The 15275-nt window shown below is 43.6% G+C and overlaps 1 protein-coding gene and 1 long non-coding RNA gene across 2 annotated transcripts in view; one reads left to right on the forward strand and one right to left on the reverse strand.

Annotated features, from left to right (window-relative positions):
- LOC135281242 (uncharacterized) overlaps positions 1 to 11031 on the reverse strand; it is a 210084-nt gene extending 199053 nt beyond the window's left edge. The window contains exon 1 of the long non-coding RNA XR_010347950.1: positions 10939 to 11031. This is a non-coding gene — a long non-coding RNA (uncharacterized LOC135281242). The remainder of the gene's footprint in view (positions 1 to 10938) is intronic.
- Positions 11032 to 12568: 1537 nt separating this feature from the next.
- The window catches only part of STMN2 (stathmin 2), a 39219-nt gene continuing 36512 nt past the window's right edge, over positions 12569 to 15275 (forward strand). Inside the window, exon 1 of the mRNA XM_064389943.1 lies at positions 12569 to 12821. Within this exon, the coding sequence (XP_064246013.1) occupies positions 12803 to 12821 (19 nt within the window). The 5' untranslated portion in view covers positions 12569 to 12802. The remainder of the gene's footprint in view (positions 12822 to 15275) is intronic.

Raw genomic sequence — 15275 nt, forward strand, 5'->3', positions numbered from 1 at the left:
TCAGAATTTGGGAATTCTTTACTGTGGGAAGCAGGTTGGACCACAGACCTCCTGGGGAAGTCTTCCAACTTGAATTATGGTACATCCCTCTGTCCATGCCCTTGGCTTACACTGTTAACATCCTGGCTGGTATCAGAAAATATGAGGGCTACATGGACATTTGATTTGAACTGATATGGAAGACTTTATGCTGTGTAAATTGTAAAAAATGGTGTTACCTGATCCAAGATACATTAAAATCAGCAGTCTTCAGTAACTTCTCTAGTCATTGAACAGGTCTAGCTTATTTTGCCAGGATTATCATAAAGAAATTAATCTTCAGCATACTCTACACAGCTAAATAACAATTGCATAGGGCTGGGCAACCTGTATTTTATAATTGATACCATTTCTGATCCATGCTAGAATCACCAGCTGCTCACCCAGCTCTTGGCAGAAACCTGATCTCTTGGAGTCACAGAGCTTAAATCCAGAGTTGCCACTTGTCATCACCTAATCTGGACTACTTTTCACAGGCCATTACCTTTGTACAGAGCTCAGTAACTTTGTGTTTGACTTAAATACATCTTCCAGCATCACAACTTGTCTTAATCTGAAAATGAGAGATGGGGAACCCATCTCTTCCCTTCATCATGTATTTCAATGATTAATCACTCTTTCTGTTAAAAACGGGCACAGAATTTCTAATTTTAATTTGGCTGGTGACAGCTTCCAGCCACTGCTTCTGTAGTATTCAGAATTTTCTTATAGTGAATATGCTCACACATTTTAATGAGGTCACCTCTGAGTCTTGTTTTTAATTCACTGACATGCCAATTCCTTTATTTCTCATGGGGTGAGGTATTTCTTACAGCTCATGAATCATTTCAGTAGTTCCTTCTATTGCTCTTTTAAACCTTTGAACCATTTTAAAAATATGAATATGAACTGGATTCAATATTCCATTTCTCTGCAGAGAAGTAAGACATCTCCACACTTCTATCAGGAATCTGTTTTTTAATGGGCATCCTGCCACTGACTACAGCATACAAACTGAATTTGTTTGAATGAAATAAAGTCATTTTAGAAGACTGACAGTTACTATATGAGTGAACTTTCTTATATTCAAAGGTTTGGTTGAGCATCCAAGTTCCTGAGTAAAGATAGCAAATTTCTTAGTGAAACTTGTTGGCTGTCAAACCGTGGCCTTTCAAAAGTCAGATTACCACCTGATCTCAGTTTCCATAACTATAAAATTGGAACAAAATCTTGTTAACCCTGGCACAAGAGCAAAAAAAATGTTTGCTGCAATACTGTCATAGCAATTCTGTTCTTCACCACTATTGTAATTTTTAAAGAATTATGCCACCTAAATTTTCAAAGAATTATGCCACATGAATGGGATTGTTCAAACTGGAGAAAAGAAGGCTCCAGGAAAACACTACAGCAACCTTCCAGTACCGACAAAAGAACAGAAGAGGGACTTTTTAAAAGGCTGTGACATGATAGGATAAGGTGGAAAGGCTTAAAACTGAAGAAAGGTAGACTTAGATTAGGTATTTGGAAGGAATTCTTGACTGTGAGGGTGCTGAGGGTGCTGAGAGAGGTAATGGATGTCCCACCCCTGGAAGTATCAAAGGCCAGGCTGGATGGAGCTCTGAGCAACCTGGTCTAGTGGAAGGTGTCCCTGTCCAGAAGAGGGAGGTTGAAACTAGGTCATCTTTCAGGTCCATTGCAGCCCAAACCATTCTATGATTCCATTAAAAAATAATTTTATGCAACAGTTCTTTCTTCTCCATGGGCTATTCAAAGCAACTTCTTAGCCTGTAAAACCCCCATATCTGTAAGAAAAGCTTTTATCCTAGTGATACAGTGGTGAGACAGATGATTACTGAGGTTAAAAAAAAGGCCATGAGCTGCACTGTGTTAGTTCAAACCTACTGAATTTTGCAAACTTTAGCTGATAATTCTCATTTTAGAATCGCTGCTGCCATAACAGATGTTTAATAATGCCAATTTAAATGCATTACCAAATTGAAAAAAAAGAGGTCTCTAAATGTACAATATTTACTTTAGAAATTATTCCTTTTTAGTGATAGGGATATATGATTTCTCAGAAGTGATGGATGCTGCATTCCTTTTGCTGTTCAGGATTCTTATCATCCTTTCAGACAATTGAATTTCTTCCATTTGTAAAATCTATTACCAGCAGAAAGACTGCAAGTAAAAACCAATGACTGGAATCAGAACTGTTTTGGCAATACAGTGAATGAATACTTCACTGATCCGTATCAGTACCCAGGAATCCCATATAAAAAATATGTAAATGGTATTTACTTAGATTTAGAATTCAAGCAATACCATGAAAAAGCCCATAAGGGAAAAGAATTCATTATATTCATACAACATACTCCTGTAAAATACACTTTAACTTGGATCAATTTGATTCTTTGATTTTTGGAATGGCACTAAATAAATGCAACTACATTAAATGTCTAAAGGCTGATTAACCAGAAAGACTGAAGAAAGCAATAGTAGGCTTAGCAACTTTTTCCAAAGAGGTACTTTCTAGGCAGAATCTTCTTTAAATCAGATTGAAGCAGCATTTCTTAGCAATCTAAGTGGGACTATTAAACTGATGCTAGTAAATACGAAACTACTTTAAAAAATTGTGATTTCATAAATAATTATTTGCAGAATGACTCAGAGAAAGTAATAGTCCTTTCCAGACTTAAAAATTTATGAACTGATGACACTCTATTGATTGGAGCATTTACTGGACTTTCAATAGGGCTAATTAACAAAACTGCTCAGAAAATTAAACATAGTACTTAGCAGGATGACACTATGGCCCAGCTCTTTGCAAACATCTCCACAGCCAAACACTTTCATCCTCATGGAGGGCCTAAGGAGGAGCTGACTGCTTGTCCTAGTGAAGCCAGAGTGTTTCCCATTAACTTCAATTATCTTATGCTTACCTGCACATCAATATAAAGCTACCTAGAAGACACATAAATTGCAGGATCTGACCCTTGATGAAACAACACTGCTAAAAATCAGATGTAAGAGAATACTTGGTTTGTTTCCTCTATCACTTAACTTTAAATCATTACTATAGCACGGAAAAATAAATTTTTGTTATTTTTTCGAATAATATCAAATTGAATTGTTATATGTGCCAATGCAAAGGTATAGATCCAGCAACAGGCAGTCTAACATAGCAGACAACAACAACCTGGAAAGCAGAGTCTGAAGGGATCTGCAGATCCCAGTAGAGAAATGGCATGAACTCTTAAAAGCAGCTCTATTATGACAAGATAAGGTAATACAATTTTTGAACATGTTAAAAGAAATGAGCAAAACCAGAGAGGCAATTCTTGTCTGTTGATGATGTCATTTTTGTAAAAGATGTTACAAAACAAGGACAGAAATGGAATGAGAAGAGTCACAAAAATAAGACTTAAGATAATGCCTTAAAACAAGAAACTTCAGGGACCAAATCATCTTGGTTTTTCAGAAAAACAACTGAAAAGAGACTGAAAACTAAAACAGAAAAATAAAACCAGAAGACAGATTAGAAGGCAGAGAAATTCAGCTGCTGAACTGGAATTTTTCATCTAATGTGGTTTTCCATGTTTGGTTATTACAATGGCTATGTACCATGGAGCCATTGACAAAGATGGACAGGTTTTTTTTCCTTTTTTTTCTTTTTCTGTCTAAAGTTCTTACATTACTTGAATCTAATAACATTTTCCTGAACAGGAAATCAGATGTAAGTCAGGAATTTTTCAGCCCTAGAAAAGATAAAAGTGAGTTACAGCTTTAATTGGCCATTGAATTAGCTCATATGAATAATAGCTCACAGTCTTTTCAAGTTCTGTGGCTTAATAGGACTCACTTTTATTTCTTTATCTGAAGATTTACTGGAAAATATTCATTTCTTCAGATCTTAATGATTACATTCAAACTTCAGACATGAAAAATTAAATAGCTATGCAAACCGAAAAACACAAGTAGCATAAACTGCTGGGAACACAGGTTTTGTACCACCTTTGACATTGCTGCAGGACAAAACTGACAGGGCACATTGTGACATGGGATTGCACCAGAGAGGGTTTGCAGGGATGCACATGAAAATAAGAAAAGACAAAAGGGGACAGACAGGTATGCACCAGACAGCAGAACCATCACCTATGCCACAGAGCTGGAACTCGGGCGGCACACTGGCTTTTGTAAGTTCAGAGCTGAACTAACAACCATAGGAGACATTTTATACCATTCAAAAACCAAATTCCTATTGAGCCCCATACCTCCAGTGCCCACAAGCATGCACTAACAAAAGCCACCTTGTGTGAAACAATAATCAAAACAAAAGGTTAGTAAAGGAAACCATTCTTTATTGTGTATCATAAGTTACTAAGCCTTTAACTCCCTACCTGCATAAACTCTTTCTAAAACACTATTTTCCTTGCAGACAGTAGCATTAAAGATGTTTAGTTAATCTCTGACCAGTCACAAGCTATTAGTGCACTGCCACTATTTTCCATGACACAAATTAAATATCTCCCTGAATAGTGTTCATTCTTAGTGTACCTAACCACACTACCCAGAGGCAGTGACTCGATGGGACATAGTTTAGAGTGAGTTTCCACAAGAGACAGGAACTAAAAAAAAAAAAATTCAAAAACTCCACTACCTTCTACCCTTACATTTATGAACCCTACACATTTAAAGAGTATTGCCATTAAAGTATTCATCACAAACCTGAAGTTCCATACTATCCCAATAAGTGGCCCTGCTAGAGACAGAAAGAAGCACATGGATCTTCAGTACACCTTTTAATCCCCTTCCTGGAAATCTACCCAGTACAAGGGTAATAATAACTTCCTGTATCTATGTCAGTCTTTATCTGCTATTTTTGCATATGACCACTATGCTATTCACCAAACAGTTAATCAATACTTTGCTTTCACCTCATAACTCACTGTGTGACCTGTGCTTTGTTCACTGCTCATTATTCAACTGCCTTATGATGCCAGAAATATTAATTTCCTCCAGAGCTTTTCAGTGCTGCTCATCATTTCAACATGTGAGTGCTGCACAAATTCAAATTAATTCACAAAAATTCACAGCAGCAAAGAAAAAGTACTACTGCTGTTTAAAATACAGGGCAAGGAGGCACAAAATAATTAAAGGCAGAGGTATTCACTGATTTTAGATCTTATTTCTGAGGCATTACAGACGTAATTTCAAAGTATTTAAAAATACTTCAAACACAGACATTGCAACATCACTTGCAAGTGTGATTGCTGAAGAAATTGGATTTAGGGCTCTAAAAGGGGTCATTAAAAATTAGACAATTAGAAACTATTACACCATTAGAGGTTCCACACAGAACTGGTTTTTAGCCCTACATAGGAAAAGTATCTTTTGTGCAACAGTGCATTATTACAGTTACATGACCTTTCTTTCCCCTCCCATTGTTCATTATTGACTTCCCAGCTCAAGCAATAAATGAAGCAGGAGCCACATGGGCATCACTCGTCTCTCCTGCACAGCCCCAGCTCATCCCCAGAGCAGGTCCATCCTGCACAGAGACAGAAATCCTGCATAAAAACAGTATGTGATCACCCATGTATAATAAGGGGACCAAATTAAGGTTGCCAAGCAACCACCTCCCCACATTATGCCACAAATCCCTGTTCTTCATCTCTTCAGCAAACACATGCCAGGCCTGTCTCACAACCTGACTCTCCCTCGTCTGCTTCTGTGACCCTAATTACCCATTCTCCCAAAGGCTTCTTCATTGCAGTTTCTTTGTCCAGCCAGTGCCCATTTTCTCTCATTATTCCAGTTGTTACCCTGTCTTTCTGCTCTTCATAATTAGCATTTTGTTCATCCCATTTTCCTATTTCCCTGACTAGCTCTCCGTCTGCTGTGACATTGCTAAAAAAAATAAGGGGCAAACAACACTAAAAATATCAGATTAAGATAATTAAGTCTTGCAAAGCCATAAGCAAAAACAGTTGTTAAATGAAATCTCCTGTAAACATTTTAATGTACTAAGAGCAAGACTAGAACTAAAAAAGTTCTTTTACACTTCATTCTCAAAGTGATTTTCTGCTACTGTTTCATTCTAAGTGTGAATTTCACACTAAGATTTCAGCTAATATCTTCAAAGTCTGTTTTATCTAACCTCAGCATATTTTTACTTTACCATCATCTGTTGTTTTGCACACTAAATCACTAAGTCAAAATAAATTTTAGTTACATAAAGAATAGATTACGTGTCTGTTATCAAGAACCTCATCTTTATTTGACAGCCAACAATATAACTAACACCTATTGCCCTAAAACAAATATATCTATGAATATGCCTGACTGCACAGAGAAAAATGGTCTAGAATACACTTGGAGCAGCAAAAGGTCTGTTGGGCTTCTCCAAGGCATGTGAGAAAAAGCCATGAGGAAACAGCTGATAACCAGCCAACGGTAACAAGAAATTTAATCAATTCAAAGGGCAAAAGAAAGTTGAAATAGCTCAGTACTTTCTTACATCAAGCAGTAAGGAAGACAGAGCAAAGCCAATCAGGCACTTAACAGCATGATTTTGTTGTTGACTTCACATATCATGAGGCATTTTGCTGTTCAGAAAATTACAGTCAGGAAAGCAAATCAGAGCCATGTCAGGATACACCTCATTTGGATAGAGCACTGGGAGGACACTCTCCAACTAGGCCTCCTGGTCTTGGAATGCCTTGTGATTTTGGCCTGCTGAACATTGACATCAGCCCTTCTCTTTTTCTAGGAAAACTTCACTGTGAACCTCTGAGGTGCAGTGGAGGATATTGTCCCCCATCAGCCTTATATAATTCCTTCTGTATCATCTAATTATCTAATTTTAAAAGTATAGTTGGATCTGATATTCCTCCCTCTGTTAACTTTTACTTTAAAGAGGGAATGACCCTATGATTCCAGGGCTGAAAGAATTGTTAATATCCACATCAAGATAAATATAACAGGTCTTGGTAGGACACATGCTCAATATAAACAAAGGAAGATGCTTCTTCACACAGCAAGGAGCTGCTCTGTGGAACAGATTTCCATGAAACACTGCGGATACCATAGAAGGAAAAAGATCAGTCAAGGATTACTGGGTATCCAAATTGTATTCAGCTCAGATATTCCTGGGAGCAGTCAGTGGCTGGAATGATCCCTAGGGAAATTCTTCATGTGCTTTTCCTACTGCCAGCATTCCCCCAGAGCTCACCTGCAGCCAGTGATGATAAAGAGAAGCTGCACTACTAGAAGGTAGGCAACTAAATGTGTAGAGATTACAGGAAGGCCTCAAAGTGCATATACTGGGAGAATAACAAAGCTTGCCCTTTGCTGCTGCTCCTTGGCATGTGCTTGTTGCTGCTCTTCCTACACATTTCCCCACTTCAAAGACAAGCTCATCCCATTACAAAAATAAAAAATAAGACTTTACCTGTGAAGAGTGAACTGAAGAAGAAAGAAATTAGGGATAATTTTTTTTTTAAGCAAGGGAATATGGACATGGAAGCAAGAAGACAGAGGAGAGTCAAAGAATTACAAATGTAAGGATTCAGATGGTGACATCAGGCTGAGTATCTTTAACAGCACTTCTGTGAGCACACTGAATGCATGTAAGGATGTGGGGAGGCTGCCCAGTGGTGGCTAACACAAAGATGGGTCAGGATGAGAAAACCAAAACTGTTCCTCAGGCACTGGGATTCCCCTCCAAGCTGCCCTGTCCAAGAGCTGGTCATGAAGGGTTCATCCAAGTTGAGAATGTCACTGACCAGAAAATTCTGCTATCTGGTGGGGCCTTCAAAGGGGAGGATATGCAATTTACAGGCTACTGGATAGATGGCTCCTTGGTTTAATTCCACACAAGAGTTCTCAGGGTCTCGTGCATATGCTATCCTCATTCAGAATGATGTAATTGCTTTCCACCTCAATCTGCCCTGTCTTCACCCACCAGGTCTATGGTTTATGTGTTTTTGGCACAGCACAGATCTACCTGCAACCAAGTCACTCCCATCGTGTGGCCCTGCACAGCTGTAGCTCACATCTCATGGACAACGCTGTTGAGGGAGATCTCATTATGTACAATACCCATGCCTAGCATTAAGCCATTGCTTAGAAATTTCTATTAAAAAAAAAAAAAAAGAAAATAAATCCACAAATGCCATAATACCATTATTCAGCTTCCCCACGGTGATCCTGAATGCTGCTGAAAGGAGCACCACGTGCAGCCGTGCAAGAAGAAAAGCCTGCATGAAGCCAGGCGAGCGCTAAAGCTGCCTTACTCCAACATGTGTGTGGAACAAGCAGCAACTGAAATCACTAATGGTGACATTGTTTGCAGCTGGCTTATCAAGCTGCTACCAAGATTCTTTACAAGCTGATTTTTAGATAGGTTACGCTCAGCAAAAAAAGCACAATTTCAGAAGTGGAGAAATGCTAATGGGAGCGTAACAATATTCCACCGCGTCACTCGTCATAGCACGAGTGTTACACAGGGAAATGAAAGGATTAGAAATATACAATTCAAGAAGAAAATGGTCACCATGCTTCACATACAAGACAGTCATACATACACATACATATTTGCTCTTTCTTTCTCCTTAACTTTTCAGTACACAGCTAATCTTTTCATCTGCTTGGTATATTTATACAGTTATACAGAAAATTTCAGAAAAAGTTACGAAAAAATCCCAAATGTTACAAAGATTATGAAAATCACACATGCATACATTTGGAGTCTTCTCTCTCTAAATTTCACATTAAAATATGCTTGCTTATCTACTTATTGAAACACAAACTATGCTAACACCTTCTAATCTGTGGTTAACCTGCTGTGAAGAGAAAGGCAAAACAAAAGATTTTTTTCACCCATGGTAGGAAAGTATTGTGGCAAACATTCCTGCAAGAAAATCTTTATTGTATCCATGCTTTCAAGGGCAGAGAGGACTGTGTCAAGGTTCTTTTTTATGAGAACAAAATGAAAAGAAAATATCAAATAGTGCTTAAAAAGGGAGTACCATCCATCTTGTTATGCATGTAGAGAGAAAAACATAGCATGTGAGTCTATAATCTAAAACTCTATCATTATATAAAGGCATTGGAAGAGTAATTAAGGTTGTATAGGCATCATTCTTCTTTGAGTTTTGATGACTTCATCATACAGTGAACAATATCTTTTATCACAAGTTTTGGTGAGGATGTTAAAGAGAGATGTAAATTAACTAATTACTAACTGATTTTCTAAAATGTCATAGACACAAAGAGAAATCACTCTAGAAGGCCTAAAGAAGGCATAGAAGTAGGAATAAAATAGGAAAAAAATAGGAAAAAAATTCATCTCCTCTAAATAAGGTCCATTGCATTTCCTAATGACAAAGGCTAAGTGTAAGCAATTCTCCCAAAATTCTGTAGGAAAAAAGCTGACTTTTCAGGTTATTTAAGAAAACTAAACAAGGTGGCAAAGCTACAGTCAGCCACATAGCACAGTCACAGAAAAAGAGATTCATAGCCTATTCCCATATCTGTGATTCACGTTTCAGTGTCAATGCAAATCATTTACTTAGCAGCAATTGTCTTCAAAGTGCTGTGCAAACATTTTTCTTTCCAGTACCACCTCCCCTTCTCCCTCATCTGCAATGGAGTAAAAAGTAAAATCTTTCCTAACAAATGGAGAAAAGAACAACTGGGGAAAATGAACAAAAGGTTTTCAGTGGTATGGCCATGGCCAGATGAATGTCCAACAAAAAAATGGATGAAAGCCACAGTTATGCCCCACTGCTATTTAGAAGCAATTCAGGGGTGTTCTGCCCAGTAGCACATCCTTACAGACTGTACAGCCACAGACCTGGAGGAAGCCTGGCCTGCAAACACATTTTAATGTCAATCAAGAAAAGGCACAAACTGTGAAAGAAAATAAGCCCTAGCCTTGCTAGGACATGTTGGAGTTTAATTCATGCTCCCATAAAATTTATGTGAAACAAAACATCAGAAAGTGGAAGTCAGTGGAACAGAAATGATGTATGAGGTGTCTGATAACTGCTCCTGCACATGCCAAGATTTGACATGACAGTGATTGCCAAGCAATTTCTTGCACCGCTTTCTCGACACTCTCCGCCCCAGGAACTGCTTCCCTTTCTTGGGGGAGACCCGAACTGCCATCGCCGGTGTCCCAGGTCCCCCAGGCCTGACAATCCGCGCTGGCTCCCTCGAAAAGCACTGCGGGGAGTCCCGGCCCCGGCCTGGGCACTCGGGGTGCGGGCAGCGGCGCCGTTCCCGGCGGCCAAGGGAGCGGGGAAGCGCTGCTGCCACTGCGGCGGCAGCGGGAAGGGGGAAGCGAGGTCCCTCCCGCCAGGGCCGGGGAGCATTCCCACTCTGCCGGCCGCCCGTGCCGCTGCTTGAGCCCGGAGAACAGGAAAGGCAACTCAATAGAAGAGACAGACGCCGGGGCGGGTCCGCTGCCGACTGGGCGTGCCGGGCGGGGGATGGGGAGCCGAGCAGAGATGCTCTGTGTCAGCGCAGCCCCGGTGTCACGTCCCTCCCGGGCAGCTGAGCCCCAGCTTGGCCGAGCCGAGCCAAGCCGAGCGCCGGTGCCGCCCCGTGCCGGGAAGGCATCAGGGTGATGGGGAGCGGCGGGGCCGGCAGCGAGACCCCCACCGGGTCAGCCGCACCGATCCCTGCCTGCCCCCTCCTCGTCCTTCCCTGCCCCCCGGCCTGTCTCCCGCCCCCGGCCGAGCCTTTCGGGCCCCGCCGTGCCCATCCCCGGGAGCGCCGCCGCCCCAGCACCACGGAGAGCGCCCGGCAGCCCCGGCCGCCCGGGAGGAGCCGCCCCTGCCCGGCGCCGGAGGCTCGGCGGGCCCCGCGGCTGGGGCCGGGCCGCCCTTGTGGGCGTAGCACGGCGCCGTTGCTCACCATTTCCTCTCGGGAATGAGCTCCCTTACTACAGACATCCAGTCGCAATCCTGTCCCCTGCTCACCAACGCCACAGAACCGAGGGCCCTGAAGTGACACACCCTGGAAAGCCACGGCGCCCCGGGGCCGCCTTCCTGCTCTCCCGCGGGCAGGGTCCCTCAGGAGGATGGGCTGGCCTTGCATCCCGATACACCTGTTCTCATCCCCTCTGCCTGCACCTCGCAGGAGCCATCACGGCGTCTGCCCCGCCTCAGCTCCCATGCTGGTGTCTGCGCATGGGGATGTTTCTCTCCCCAGACTCACTTCTAGACTTTACTATTCTCATTTAACAAAACCTAGTTTAGTTTTTAGCTTCGTCATTAGTGTCTCAAAAGGGAAAGCCAGCCTTATGCCCGTGCTCCGGGTGATGCTTCACTCAAAGGTGCTCTTTGCTGACTTCAAGGAAGCTTGAAAAGCACAATTGTGAGTTACCTGTTCTAGGGAAGCACACACAGAGTGACAGCATCACAGTCAGGGATGGCAGGCAGCGTGGGCTGTGCAGCTGCAAACATCTCCACACAAGGAAGAGCAACGGTGTCAATGCCCTGCTTTTCCCACCCCCCATACAAACACCATGAAGCATATCTACAAGTAGAGTCCTCCAAACTGCAAGCTGAAAATTTGCCCAGTGCATTGTCTGTCTGGAAGCAGGGTGGGAGTCTGGTATCCCTAAAGCTCTTAACAGTAAGGCTGGTTATCCCCTGGGAGAGACAATGAGCTCCAGCTGGACGGGGAGATGAGAAGGTAACAGTGGAGCATCCCTCTCTTTGTGCCAAGGCCTTGGATACTGGCTCCTCTAGGCCAGCAACTGCTCCCAGGCCTGCAAGATGTACAAACAGGTCCCATCACTGCCCTGTTTCTAGCAGTGTTTCAATTAATCTCTACCACATTTGTTTAGTGGCTGCCAGTTATGTCACTGGCTTTCCTCTGGCCAGGGATAGAGAATTTTCAAAATTAGTGTAGGGAATTCTTAGGACGTGTCCATCCCCTTTCATGTAATGACCACATCAGATCCCATCCTGCACACTTTATCAAGGGAATCAAGCTCACATCTTCCCAGTGACTCTTACCATAGTGCATCAGGGAAGTAATTACTGACTTCTGTCCATATTTATCCTGTTCTGGGATTTCCAGAGCCCTTCGAAAGTGTAAGCAGGTTCAGCTACCAGTTCCAAAGGTTAAGAAAAGTTTGAGATGACCAAGGTTAGGTCTGGGGACAGTAAAACAATAAAAAAGATACTAAAATGCAGAAACATTCAGTATAAAACAATTGTATAGGATATCTGTGTACCCTTACAGGAGGCAAAAATAATCTGAGCAGCTGTTTTACTGAAATGGACTAGGAAATCCCTTGCAATGGTCACTCTTCTTGCTGTATCTTAGGAATGAAATATGTTAAAATGAATTTGTGCATGTTTTACAGGTAGCAACAGCAGAGCCCTCAACACCAATAGGCTTTTTTCATGTAAGACATAAAACATTTGACATGGAATGTACTATTAACACCAGACCGAGGGGGGAGAAGCATCCAAGGACTGATTTCCATTTCAAACTGCATTCTGGCACTTTGTACTCCAGCACCATTGGTGGATCAATATTTAATGCCCGGAGATTCTGGCTCTGCAGGAGTCATGTCAGGGGACCTCTCGAGCCAATCTGCTTGGGTAGAGGAGTGATAATTATTCATGGGCTCCTGCCTCTTGCTCCTTCTCTTGCACAGCCCCACTCTGCTGACTCAGTGCCTTATTCAGTCTTCTCTCCCTCTCTCCACTGCTGTAGCTGGACCCCTTTGCCTTCGCCGCCTCTGAGAGCTGCACATCCCAGCATGGCTAAAACAGCAATGGGTAAGAAAACGCCTCTCTTTTCCTTCAGCCAGTACTACGGCCACCGTCTCCTAGGTCTGCTACCTATACTGGGTGTCCTTCTCGCTCTCCCAAAAGTTTAGGAAAAAAAAAATCAAGAGAAAACCGAAAATATTTTTAATTTCATTGATCAGAGAAAAAAAGAGAGGGTGGGTGGGACATGGGGATGTTTTAGTATCCTAATCAGAGATCGGATTAATTATATACCGATGGGTGAGGTTGGCATACGAGCACAGCGTAATTTTGAAACGGTTTTTATTATTTTAAAGGTGAATAGACTATATATATATCTATATCTATATATATCTATCTATATATATGTATATATATACACATAAATATACGTGTATCTATACATATATAGGTAGATATTATATATGTGCATGTGTGTGTGTATATATATGTATAAATATATATAAAAGAAAGAAAAAAAAAATATTTTTAAAAAAGAACGGTAAAGTTATCCCTGTCGTCAGTGTGCCTCCACCCATCCCCGCCGGCCGGAGTCAGCGCTCCCCCCTGCCTCCGAAACCGCGTGGGGAGAATAAAAAGGCAATCGGGGAGAGGCACCGCCGCCCGAGGGGGCTCGGCGCGGGCCGGGGGCTGCGGGCGGGGCCGGGCCGGGCCGGCGGGGCCGCGGTGCCGGGCGGGGGGGCTGCGGCGGGGCGGACGCGGGAGGCGCGCACTGCGGCCGGCCGCGCCCAGCCCAGCCCAGCTGAGCCCAGCCCAGCCCAGCCCAGCTCAGCCCAGCCCAGCTCAGCAAGGCGCTGCGGGAGGGGGCGAGAAGGAGCCGCCGCTCGGCGCTGCCCCGGCGCTGCCCGCACCTGCAGTCTGCCGGGGGGGCGGCTGAAGTAGGTCACTGCATCGGGAGAGCTGCTGTGCGCTAGCAGTGCCCGCCCTGCTCTCTGTCCCGGGGGGCGGCTGCCGGGGCTGTTGTCACTCGCGTTTTCCAGCGGCAGGGAGAGCATCCCCCCCTCCCCCGCAGGAGCCGCGCCCTGCCGCCGCGGCGCGCCGCCCCCAGCCCCCAGCCCGGCCCAGCCCGGCCCAGCCCAGCCCAGCCCGGCCCGGGAGCGGCCGGACGGGGCGCGGCTCCTCCGCCCGCCCCGCCGCAGCCGGCCCCGCGGGGCTGCCGGGGAGCGCCTGCCCGCCCGGTCCCTGTTGGTCCTGCTGGTCCCGCAGCAGCGAAGGGCGGTAGCCCGGCTCTGGCCCCTTTGTTCGAGGGAGGCTGCTGGGTAGCGTGGGCGAAAAAATCCCACTGAGGGTGTGGAAGAAGGAGAGGGAGAACAGTGTTGGGGTCGGGCTGCTGAAAGCGTCCAGACCCTGACGCTCCTTAGGATTGATTTTTGTTGGTTTGAGGGTTTTTTTTTTTCTTTTTCTTTTTTTTTTTTTTTTTCTTTTTGAAGAGGAAAGAGGCTGGACCTGCGTTTGACGCATTCAAATTCAAGTTTTCACAATCATTCACCATTAATGCCACGCACACGCAAATCCCACAAAATAAGATTGAAGTGCTCCCAACACAATTAGTGTCCTCCCCAATAAGCAAATCCTGTTTAAATTTTCATTTGTGCAGATTCTTGTTAGCACTCTTCATCGCATTGCACGAAGTTACACCAAACCCTCCTGGCACCGGCTGAAACCGATGCATTACACCAAAGCATTTATCTGAATGCTGATGTTCCGCTCCCAAGGAACAATTGGTGTGGATTGAAAGCATTCTAACGCGGCTGTGGCACCCCTGGGAGCAAGGCATGAGACAGCTGTAGATGCAAACAGAGGGGGGAAGTGAGGGCTGTGGGAGCCTGGCCAGCCCTGCAGTGCCGAGCACGCCGTCCCCTCCCCACTGCAGCAATCCGGTAATCAGTATTGATAATTTGTAGTCGGTCGGGGACTTAGCGCTGCAGAAGGCCTGTTAGGAATTCTGCCACAAGGGAAGGAAGGGCTCCTCAGCCTGGTGTTAATGATCTCTCATCACACAAATATAAAGATTTCTGCGGCAAGAGTGATGCTAGGAATCATTAGGTTTACCCAGAGACAGAGGGACTGCGTGGCACCAGTTTGTCTGTTAATCCCTCGTTAACGAGCCACCTATACCAGCTATAAAAAGCCATGCAGCCACCTAGCTCCAGTTTCCAAAAATACTAATTACAACAACATTCAATTAGAAAATTAAAGTTACTTTATTAAAAGCATCTTCCATCTTTAAACTCACAAAGCTTAAAGGATTCTCTTCACCATTTCTTTAAACTACAGTCTTCCTTGTTATAAATAGACAAAATTTGTATCTAAACAGCCTATTAGAATAAGCCACTTCATTTCAAGAGTTACAACAAAGCAAGAAATTTTACTTTCATGTGGAAAAATAGATGCATTCTCAGTAATGCACATTTCCAGTTAGGGCTAAATGAGCTACATTTATTCTGTACTCAAACTTTACCC

The sequence above is a fragment of the Passer domesticus genome, chromosome 1 (genome assembly GCF_036417665.1).
Source record: "Passer domesticus isolate bPasDom1 chromosome 1, bPasDom1.hap1, whole genome shotgun sequence".
NCBI classification, from domain to species: domain Eukaryota; kingdom Metazoa; phylum Chordata; class Aves; order Passeriformes; family Passeridae; genus Passer; species Passer domesticus.